The 12,394-nt window shown below is 33.2% G+C and overlaps 2 protein-coding genes across 2 annotated transcripts; both read left to right on the top strand.

Annotated features, from left to right (window-relative positions):
* Positions 1-6,378: 6,378 nt before the first annotated feature.
* On the top strand, positions 6,379-9,453 carry LOC145090175 (uncharacterized). The gene is made up of 3 exons (XM_079028504.1): positions 6,379-8,480; positions 8,562-8,608; positions 8,723-9,453. The coding sequence occupies exons 1-3, from the start codon at positions 6,379-6,381 to the stop codon at positions 9,451-9,453; spliced, it is 2,880 nt and encodes a 959-aa protein (XP_078884630.1).
* A 478-nt stretch (positions 9,454-9,931) lies between these two features.
* Positions 9,932-11,266, top strand: LOC145090174 (uncharacterized). The gene is made up of 5 exons (XM_079028503.1): positions 9,932-10,093; positions 10,203-10,499; positions 10,561-10,644; positions 10,724-10,918; positions 11,153-11,266. Exons 1-5 carry the CDS (start codon positions 9,932-9,934, stop codon positions 11,264-11,266), a joined length of 852 nt encoding a protein of 283 aa, XP_078884629.1.
* The last annotated feature ends 1,128 nt before the right edge of the window (positions 11,267-12,394 follow it).

Raw genomic sequence — 12,394 nt, 5'->3', positions numbered from 1 at the left:
TGAAACCTAGCTGTGCTATAAAATACATGATGCTTGGAACATACAAATCAGCCGAGAAGAACCCACAAGAAATGGAATGAAAACTCAAAACGGAAAAACTATAAAGCACTAATATTAATTCTTGAAAGTTAGGCAATAAGAAAGCTTACAATGGCTATGAACAAAAACGTCCGAGGAGATCAGGGTCAGAAAAGAATGATGGAACGAATGAAAAAATTAGATAAATAATGGCTTTATATAGAGTCTTACAAGAAGTCCTAATAATACTCTAAAACCTATAATATATAGTTAGGGAACATCCTAATATAAAACTAACTTGAGAGACAAGCAAAAAATCCATAATATATGGGAATTTCGACTCTCGTAAAACTATTTCAAAAAATACAGCAACAGAACTTGCCTTAATTATCTAATTTAATATTTTTGTAAATATCTCCAGATTATGTGGCATTTTTCCTTAATTTTATATGTACGTATGGTTATTTAGTAAAGTTGTTTTATGTATCGGAAATAGTTAATGTAATATGGAGTAGTAATTATCTTTTTCATGTTTGACTAAAATAAATGATGTTTCTAATTGGTTGCTATTGTTGTCATCTCATGGAGCTCTTGGGTTAATGACATATTTGCCCTTGGGTGCATTTCGTATTCACTGTTGTTGCTGCGCGCTCTGGATACATCAGAAAACTTTGACGCTTAGACACTTTTCCCTTTGCTTTTCATCCGAAAATTAAATGTGTTGTGATAGAAACAACTGAGGATTGGGGCATGGATTTTGGGGTAAATATGGAAATTAAGAAATACATATATATCTTGTTGTTACTACTGGAAAAGTCATCAACAGCACATTGCTATTTGGTGATTCTCTGTCAAAGTTCAGTGCTATTTCTATGCTTTACTTGGATTCTCATATAAACCTTTTTAGTCACAACCAATATGTTTCCTGCTGGCCTTTCATTTTTAAATATAATTCTTCACAGTCGTTTAAAAAAAAAAGCTAATCATGTTTTGATATTTTTACCAATCTACAAAAAATATATTTTTGGGTGAATTACAATATGGTCTCTCTATTATATCATAGGTTCTAGTTCAAAGGGAATATATTTGCAGAAAAAACACCCTTATGCATGTTGGGTTTCATTATGTTTTGGTATTGTGCAAAATGAAATAACTAATTTCCTTTTAGATATTCTTTTTTTATAAACTTTTTGGTTAATTTAATATTTATATAATTATAAAATAAGAATATGCCCTCCCCCCATCCATACATACATTCACCATGTAGCCCCCTCCCTCCGGCACCTCTTCCAACTACCAACCATCGCCATGACCTTTCTCACGTGATCTTAGACTGAAACCCAATCTCGCGCGTTCACTTAAAGCACTCACAACCCCGACCTTCTATCTTCTCCATGTTCTTGTTTTCATATTAACATTAATATATGGTTCGCCTTCCCATGGATAAACAACCACAAAATTCATACAAAGGTAACCCAATTTTTAAAGCACGTCTGTCTCCATCAACAAGAAGTTCTATAAGTTCAATTAGTTATTTATTTTGGGGAAAATATTAGTTGTTAAGGGCATCCACAATGTAATGAACTTCATCAAGTTCAATGGATTGCTACGTCATCTTTCAACAATTTATACAACTCTATCTTTTTTTCCTACAATACATTGAACTTAATAGAATGTTACAAAATGTAATTTATAGTAAATATTTAAGAATTAAAATTTTTCTTTTTTCTCATTGAAAAGTTCAATGGTCATTGAACTTCAAATTCATTGAATGTCAATGTGACATCTTATAATTGTAGAATTTGATCCATTGAATGAAACAAAGACTTACCACCTCATTTAACTCTCCTATTGAACTCATCATTATAGATGTGCTAAGTTTTAACGAAAACATCCTAGCAAATTTATACCCTAAAATGTTTCACAATGTTTGGTTAATTAAGTTCCCCACATCTCCACTAACCAACTAGGATTTATACTTACCTCCTAATATCATTTTGTATATATTTATCCGACTGTGTCTTAATTTGTATATCCTTTAAATTCTAGAAATTTAATAACAAATTGTAAAGAGTAAAAAAAAACATCATCAAAACAAGTGATAAAATACACCCTGATTTGATCATACTAAAATAAGATTAGAAAAACTCGTATTTTTAGATATTTAGTTAGGCCAGTATAACTAACCTATCGACTAAAAGGTCTTTGGTCTATCGGTATGAAAAATTAATGGATATATATCAAATATTGAAGGTTCAGGTCTTGTTGAAAATTGAAATAATTATAATATGTATTAAAAAACACGAGGAACAAAAAAACTCACGCCCATGGATTGAAAAATAAAAGTTTTGATTCTCATTGTTATAAGCTAATAATTAGCTTCCCTTGTAGAAAATAATCACAGCTCAAGTTCCATCATTTTGATCACGATTTGAACTAACAAGTTTCTGTGGTATCTACACCCCTTCCAAATAATCGTTTGTAAAGAAAAATGTCTAACGAATCATGCAAATTAGTTTTCTGGGTACGTGGGCTCAACCAAACTACAAAACACATGCATGCCTACAGGGTTTAATGATAAAACATGAGATGGCTGCATAAATTGTTGAGTGTGAGCCCAACTTGTGTATATATACTTATATAGCCTACCTTCTTTATGTCTCGACCCAAAGCCGATTCTCCTAATTGCTATGTTGTTTTTTATTTGTAATTAGATGGGACTCCAATGGTATGTATATATATCCCACATAAGGTATACTGCAGAAGAGACTAAACGTATTTTCATTCTTAATAGCAACGGTTACCCCCATGTAATTTGTTTGGTCATAGTTATTAATTTACACACATGTTGATTCAGATTTTTCATTAATCAAATAAAAAAGTAACGACTTTTATAAGATATGATACATTTAAAACTCATTAAATAATATTGACTGTCATCTAATTCCATAAAATTGCGCTGTTGGTATAAAGATCTAAACGGTTAAAAATAGTAACTAAATTTCATTAAACTGTTCGATACAAATTATTTAATAAACAAAAGACAATTGCAAAAATGGTACATGTGGTATGCATTTTTTCCAAGATTGTAAACAACGTTCGACGTTAGCACTACAAGAAATTTAACCTTTAGCGGCGACACTATTAGCGGCGACAAGGGGCTTTACCGGCGACTCTAGGTTGAGTCGCCGGTAAAGCCCCTTGTCGCCGCTACAAGTGTCGCCGCTAAAGGGTTGTCACCCGAATCCGCACTTTCCCCCTCTATTGCATCTGAACCGTTCGATGAGATATACAATCCAACGGGTGGGGTGCGTTATCCGGTCTAACCTAATACCGGCGACACAGATGTCGCCGCTAAAACTCCAAAAAAGTCGCCGCTAATAGTCTAATAAAAATGACGCGGTACCCTTCCCTCCAGTTTGTCGACGCTATTACTGATTGTCGCCGGTATTGACCCTATCGTCGCCGCTAAAGGTGTCGCCGCTATTGGTCATCGCAGATAAAAAAAAAACGCACGCAGATTTCTCCCTTCTTCATATTCCTTTCTGTTTGCTTCCAATTTCCTTCACAGTATCGTCGATTTCTTCTTCAATCTCCTTCTTTCAAGCAAATTTCTCCCCTCATTGTTCCAAGCAAGTGTCTCTAGGTGTGGTTAAAGCTTTGGGATCAATTTCTACCTCCATTGTTGAAGAAAGGTAAGTTTTATTTTGATGATTTCATTTTTATGTTGTATGAATTTCGATTTGTAGCTTTATGTAGTGATTGAATGATAATAAATTGCTCATATTCTTTGTTTTTGGTGGTGTTGTTTAGGATTAGAAGCATTGTTCCAAGCAAGTGGTTAAAGCTTTGGGATCAATTTCTAGGTAGCTCCATTTCTTGAAGAAAGGTAAGTTTTTTTTGATGATTTCATTTTTATTTTGTATGAATTTCTTGTTTTTGGTGGTATTGTTTTGGATTAGAAGCAAGTTATTCAATTTTTTGTTTGTGGTTATTTAATTGCAATTAGTTGTATAGCTTCAAGTTGTATTTATATGTGAAATTATGTGATAATTGTCATATGTGAAAATTGGATTGTATATTTTGTATTTGTTTGAATATATGTGAATTTGGTATATATATTCCAATGTATGTGTGTTTGATGTATATGTGGTATATTAGTAGAAATTATATGTATTTGTTATAAGTAGAATGTTATTGTGTGTATGTGAATGTATGTATGTTGGTTGTAAATGTGATATATGATTGTGAAACTTTTGTATTTGGTATAAATAGGATGTTATTATGTATATATGTTAAATTATGTGTATTTGGTTTAAATAGAATGTTATTTTGTGTGTATTTGTATTTGGTGTATATGTGGTATATGTATGTAAAAGTATGTGAATTTCACCTTCTTATGTATTATGTAAAAGTATGTGGTTTTCTTATAAGTAGGATGCTATAATTGAAAAAAAAAAAAAATACATTATTTTTATAAATTGAAAAAAAAACACAAAAAAAAACTATAAAATTGTTTAAAAACTTATATACAAAAACTAGAAAGCTTCTAGTTTTTACCCAAGCTAACTCCAAATTAATTAACCAATAAGTTATATAGTTAACTTATAATTGGAAAAAAAACACAAAAAAAATTATAAAATTCTTTAAAAAACTTATATACATTTTAATCTCGACGGTAAAAAAAACAACACAACAACATAATACGTATGTAAAAGTATGTGGTTTTCTTATAAGTAGGATGCTATAATTGAAAAAAAAAAATAAAAATACATTATTTTTATAAATTGAAAAAAAAACACAAAAAAAAAACTATAAAATTGTTTAAAAACTTATATACAAAAACTAGAAAGCTTCTAGTTTTTACCCAAGCTAACTCCAAATTAATTAACCAATAAGTTATATAGTTAACTTATAATTGGAAAAAAAACACAAAAAAAAATTATAAAATTCTTTAAAAAACATATATACATTTTAATCTCGACGGTAAAAAAACAACACAACAACATAATACGTATGTAAAAGTATGTGGTTTTCTTATAAGTAGGATGCTATAATTGAAAAAAAAAATACATTATTTTTATAAATTGAAAAAAAAACACAAAAAAAAACTATAAAATTGTTTAAAAACTTATATACAAAAACTAGAAAGCTTCTAGTTTTTACCCAAGCTAACTCCAAATTAATTAACCAATAAGTTATATAGTTAACTTATAATTGGAAAAAAAACACAAAAAAAAATTATAAAATTCTTTAAAAAACATATATACATTTTAATCTCGACGGTAAAAAAACAACACAACAACATAATACGTATGTAAAAGTATGTGGTTTTCTTATAAGTAGGATGCTATAATTGAAAAAAAAAAATACATTATTTTTATAAATTGAAAAAAAAACACAAAAAAAAACTATAAAATTGTTTAAAAACTTATATACAAAAACTAGAAAGCTTCTAGTTTTTACCCAAGCTAACTCCAAATTAATTAACCAATAAGTTATATAGTTAACTTATAATTGGAAAAAAAACACAAAAAAAATTATAAAATTCTTTAAAAAACTTATATACATTTTAATCTCGACGGTAAAAAAAACAACACAACAACATAATACGTATGTAAAAGTATGTGGTTTTCTTATAAGTAGGATGCTATAATTGAAAAAAAAAATAAAAATACATTATTTTTATAAATTGAAAAAAAAAACACAAAAAAAAACTATAAAATTGTTTAAAAACTTATATACAAAAACTAGAAAGCTTCTAGTTTTTACCCAAGCTAACTTACAAGTAATTTTAATTAAAATTAATTAAAAAAATGCATAAATAAAAATTTTTAATTTATTTTTTTCATTTCTTTATTACTTAATTTTTGTATTATTTTAGATGTAAAAAAATGTGGATTGAAAAAAAACAATGCTAATTATGTATACTAAACTCTAAACCCAAAATTATGTTTCAGCGACAACATGTCTATTGATAAAAGCTGGACTACTAATCCATATCGAAACCATCCCGAGTTCCAAACAGGACTCAAAGCTTTTATTGAGAAGTCGAAGTTGCACCTTGATAGTAATGGTAAAATCAGATGTGCGTGTGAAAAATGTGATAACCGTTACTTCAAGTACCCGACTGTAGTTGAACGCCATATATTTATAAATGGTTTCAGTAAGGCGTACAAAATTTGGATCTATCATGGTGAATCTTTTATTCCTCCCGTCGTCTTGCCAAGTAACGAAATGGCCGATTTAATCGACGATGTGATGTGGGAGTCGAGAGAAAATGATACCAACCTCGATGAAGGAACCTCGAATACAAGGGGTAGCGGTGTGGATGATGATTTTGCATAGTTGTTGGAAGAAATGGAAACTCAATTGTATACTGGTTGCATCTTTTCTTCCCTTGAGTTTCTAGCAAAGTTAATGCATATCAAGGTGAACAACAAATGGACTGATAGTTCATTTGATCAACTCCTTGAGCTCTTGCAATTAGCATTTCCCAAAGGCAACAAGGTTCCCCTTTCACATTATCTAGCCAAAAAGAAACTAAAGTCTATTGGCCTGGGGTATGAGTCGATACATGTGTGTAAAAACGATTGTTGTCTCTTTTGGAAAGAACATGATTCATTGCAAGTTTGTCCCGTTTGTAAAGAGAGCCGATGGATCGATAAAAACACCAAGGGTAAGAAAGTACCTCATAAGGTGTTACGGTACTTTCCTGTGACCCCTAGACTACGACGTTTATATTGTTCGAGGCACACTGCCAAAAATATGATTTGGCATAGTACCAGACGTTCAGAAGATGGTGTGATGATTCATCCTGTTGATGGGGAACATTGGCAAGATTTTGATAAAAAATACCCCGACTTCTCGAGTGAACCCCGTAACGTACGCCTAGGTCTTTCAGCTGACGGTTTCAATCCATTTGGAAACATGTGTAATCCACATAGCACATGGCCGGTCATACTCACCACATACAATCTGCCACCCTGGCTTTGTATGAAAGAGTCATCATTCATGTTGACTTTGTTGATTCCAGGACCGAAAGCTCTAGGTAAGGATATGGATGTTTTCCTTAGACCGTTGGTGGAAGAGCTTAAACATTTGTGGAACTCAGGCGTACGTATTAAAGATGCGGCGACAAACACATTCTTCACGATGAGAGCTATGTTGTTGTGGATAATAAACGATTGGCGAGCTCGTAGTAGTTTATCGGGTTGGAGTGGGCAAGGGTATAGAGCATGTGCTACTTGCAATGAAGACACTCCTTCGTACCGTGCAACAAACAAAGTCGTATATATCAGTCATCGTCGTTTCCTAGATGCTAATGATCCGTTAAGAAAGAGGTTGGACTTTAATGGGATGGAAGAGACAAGACCCGCTCCGAGACACTTTAATAATGATGACATACAAGAGCAACTAGGTCGTCTACTAACTCGTAAACCGGGTAAACATCCTGAGCATGGAGGCGGGGAGCCAAAGCGGCAAGATTATGAGTTGAACTGGTCGAAACGAAGCATTTTCTTCGAACTCGAGTATTGGTCTTCTCTACAGTTGAAACACAACATAGATGTCATGCATGTCCAGAAAAATGTGGACGAGAGTTTGTTAGGTACTCTCCTAATGAACGATAAAAGCAAAGACACATCAAATGCACGAGAGGACTTGAGAATTCTAAACATTCGGAGAAATGAATGGTTGCAAAAAAATGGTGAAAAGTTTCATAGACCCCAGGCAAGATACTCTTTCACGAAATCTAGTCGACAACTCTTTTGTCAATTTATAAAAGAGGTTAAGCTGCCATATGGGTTTGGTTCTAACATTAGTAAGAAAGTGAATGATATCAATACTAACATTATTGGGTTGAAATCGCATGACCACCACATTCTTATTCAACGTTTGATACCGATTGGAGTAAGAGGGTTGTTAGACAAAGATACTTATACACCTATTGTAGACCTTTGTACGTTTTTCAAGCAACTTTGTTCTAGAACATTGAAGGTGGAGGATATGAGGAAAGCAAAAGTAGACATTATTGCAATCTTGTGCAAGTTAGAATTGATTTATCCTCCGGCGTTTTTTGACATTATGGTTCATTTACTTTTGCATTTACCTGATGAAGCAATTGCTGGAGGCCCGGTTTGTATGAGATGGATGTTTCCATTCGAGAGATATATGAAAAAACTAAAAAACTATGTCAGAAACAAGGCGAAGCCAGAAGGATCTATAGCTGAGGGTTATGTTGCTGAAGAAGCTTTATCATTTTGTTCAATGTACCTTCGAGATGTAAAGAATTGTACGGAAAGAAATGTAGATGTTGTCATTGAAAAAACCAAGTTTTGGATGTTTGAGTCTAAATGTCGACCGACCAGCACAACTCAAATCAAAACTCTTAATTTAACGGAAATGCATAACATGGAATGGTTTGTATTGAATAGCTGTGAAGAAGTCAGACAGTATATCAAGTAATTAATCTTATCTCTAACTTTCATTCTTAATTTTTTATTTTATCTTTTTAAATCTATATCTTTTGGTCATCAACATAGGAAATTCAAATCTGAGCATCCCCAAAGTGATGAAAAGAGAGAATTTCGTAATTGGTTTCGTGAAAAGGTAATATAAATTAATAAACAAATTTTTTTCATTGATCTAACGAATACATAATACATATTAATTTATAATTGTTAGGTTCATCAAATGAAAATAGAAAAATCTCCAGAATTCCACGAAGAGTTGTCGGTTCTTGCAATGGGCTCGCAAATGAATGCCTATTCTTACACCGCATGCATAGTCAATGGTGTTAGGTTTATGGTACTTAGTCGTGACACACAACGTACAACACAAAACTCTGGGGTTTTAGCGGTGGGTGAGAAAGGCGAGAAGTATTATGGCCAGTTAGAAGAGATTATAGAGTTGAGGTATACACATGATTATTCAACTGTACTATTTCGTTGCAAGTGGTTTGATACTCGAACAAGAGTTATTTCTAGTGATAGTTTCACCAGTATCGACACACGACGCGAAGCATACAAAGATGATCAACTCATATATGCGTCACAAGCCAAACAAGTGTTCTACATCAGAGAGCCAAACAATAACCATCGGTGTGTTGTCGAGCATGTTAATCATCGAAGTATTTGGGATCTACCATCGAACGATGACCTTGTTCAAAATGTTGACAATGTCTCACACGAAAATGTAGACGATGTCGATGTACTTCAAAATATCTCTTCATCCGATGCTCCACTTTTTATCGATTTCAGCATGTACTTTCAAAACATTCCTAGAGTCATTGTTGATGTAGAAAGTGCATCTGAAGTTCCTCCGCCAACTGGTAGAGTCAATGATGTTTCTGATTGCGATACTGATTACGATGACACCGATTCTGACTATGATACCGAAGAAGACACTGAAGGATATGAGGAAGATTCGGATTAGAATAGTTCTTATGTAATATGTATTTGTAATATGTGTTTGTAATATGAACTGTATTTGGATTTCTAGTTTAAATGGAAATGTTTATTCCTATCTAAATGTTTATTTCTATCTAAATGTTTATTTCTATGTAATGTGTATCTATAATAAAAATTGTATTTGTATATCTTATAATTTTTCAGGAAATGATGAGAGTGTGGCTGTTGTTTATGTTTACTATGGCTGCTGTCATGGGTCGTGGACATGGGGGAGACGGAGCTGAGGACCCACCTTTCCCAGGTGGTAGAGGTCCTGGCCAGCACGATCAGGACGGTAAGTCTTATCATGAATTTTTATTTACTATTTTTGTTCAATTATCATAAATTAAATGTCGTTTCTAATAATTTTTAATTACATTTGTAGTTGAGGGACGTGCCCGAAGGAAAGCTCGAGGAAAAGCAAAAAATATAAAGCTTGAAAGAACCAGGGGAAACCAATAGCCATGCAATTTGATAGGGATATCACATTTAATCCCGTAGGAGAGGCGGGAGACATGTTTTCCCGAGAAGTTGGGAAAACAATGTGGCAGATGGTCCCTTTCGACAAATGGAGTTGGCAAAGAGTTTCCCCTGATATAAAGGATACTGTAATACAACATTTAGCGGTAATTATTTATTTAAATATATTTTATAGGTTTAACTATAATTGTTTCTTACTTGGTTAACTTTTTTTTTTTATTGTAGACAAAGTTTGATCTCAATCAAATGTACCAGGATGCACAAGCTACTTTATTGACAGAGAGTTTTCAAGCAGCCTTGTTAAAAGGTTTTCGAGAGCGTAAAGCCGACGCAAAAGAATATTTCAAGATGGTCGGAGGGTATGAAGATATCCCGAGAGCATTGGCAAATCCTCCGGATGGTATGCTTATTGATAACTGGGAGAAGACAGTTGAGTATTTTCAAACTGACGAACACAAAATTGCTTCAGAAAGGAACACAAAAATCCGTGAAAAGCAAACAATTGTGAATCGTGGGGGTTCGAGCTCGTATAGCAGTACTTGCTATAAGAAGGTACCGTACGATACATGTAATTATTTATTTAAAATATAATCTAATTTTTAAACTTAAACAGAACCTTAAGAGAGTGGAAACATTTCGCAAAGCTCATACCGATAAGAATGGTGTATTTGTTACTGCTGAATCGGAACAACAATATGTAAGTATTTAATTATAATTTTATCATATATTTAAATGTTTATTTATACTTAATTGTTACTCACTTTTGGGAGTTACAGAATCGGTTAGTTGAAGAGCTGCTAGAACAAACTCAAGGTGAAAGTGAGTTTACGCCAACTCAAGAAAGAGCTACGTTCGAGAAAGTATTAGGAGAGCGACGTGGCCACATTAGAGGCATTGGCCGCAAACCTTCTGGTCTCCCGCCGATTCCACAGCCTTTGCAACCATCACAACCACCATCACAACCATCACAGGTAAAATAGCAATCTACTTTAGCATCGTAAAATGCATGTTGATTTGGTAGTTTTGGTTTTGTGGTGGTTATTTGCTAAAAAGTTTGGTAATTTGGTTTTTGTCCCAAGTGCAAAATATAGCAATGTACTTTGGTTTTCTATCTTACTTTAAAAATAACAATGTATTTTGATAGTTTTTGTTTATGTTTGACGATCTAACTTATAAGTTTATATATATTGTTATTAATTATGTAGTTGGAAAATCTTCGTGCAATGCTCGCCGACCCAGCATGTAGGGATGAGCTTTATTCGTTTTTTCAATCCAAAAATAATCAAGGAAACGATGGGAACGGCGATGAGGGTATGTAAGAGTGGGTTTTATTTGCATATGTTGTCTCGTTTTGCTACTTAGTAGATTGTAAAAATTTTGTTGTTTTGCTACTCGGATAGTATGACTTTTGATATTTAATTGTATTTTGGATGTTTGTTTGTAATAGGATGTTTGTTTGACACTATTATGTTTGATATATAATAGGATGTTTGTTTTGTAATTAGCGTCGACACTATTGGTTTTGATATTTAATCGAATATTGTTATTACCGGCGACACTTTTACCTGCGATATTATCACCGGCAACACTTTTACCTGCGATATTATCACCGGCAACGAAAATCATTATTTAAAAAAAAATTGAAAACAAATTACCGGCGACACTTTTACCGGCGACATAGCTCATTACCGGCGACCATTTTGCCGGCGACCCTTTTACCGGCGACAATTGTCATTCCCGGCGACAACATTATTAGCGGCGACACTTCTCATTAGCGGCGACATACTAATAGCGGCGACTATTATCATTAGCGGCGACAAACCGATCAATAGCGACGAGGCAGTAGCGGCGACTTATTACCGGTGACGCGTCGCCGCTATTATCATTACCGGCGACTTTTGGGTCTTTTACCGGCGACTTTTGTCGCTGGTCGATGGACTGGGGTCAATGATTAATCGGCTAGGCGGAGATTAATCGAGGACCGTTAATTGCTAATTTGTTGAATTTTAAAAAAATAAATATGACTAATATCATATCAAAGTTTGTAAATACCACTAATATGATAACAAAATAGATTAATATGATTAATACCACTACAAGAAATTAGAGTATTACCAGCGACAGGCGTCGTCGCCAAAAGTGGGGTTTTTCGCCGATAAAACGTCGACGTTGATGCGTTGTCGCTATTAATCAATAATTTGCCGTTAATGCGTGTTGTCTTCGCAAAAGACTTGTCGCCGCTATTGCTAGGCGTCGCCGGTAATAACCTATCGTCGCCAATAAAGGCGTCGCCGGTATTGGTGTTTTTCTTTATATATATATATATATATATATATATATATATATATATATATATATATATATATATATATATCACATTAAAATTGAAAAAAAAACCGGTATTATATTAATTAGTCTAATCCTACATCATTCTATTCCAAAATATT

This window comes from Lactuca serriola, chromosome 2 (genome assembly GCF_051521515.1).
Source record: "Lactuca serriola cultivar US96UC23 chromosome 2, Lser_US96UC23_V15, whole genome shotgun sequence".
Taxonomy (NCBI): Eukaryota; Viridiplantae; Streptophyta; class Magnoliopsida; order Asterales; family Asteraceae; genus Lactuca; species Lactuca serriola.
The sequence above is the reverse complement of the archived record's forward strand: the minus strand, read 5'-3'. Positions and strand labels throughout refer to the sequence as shown.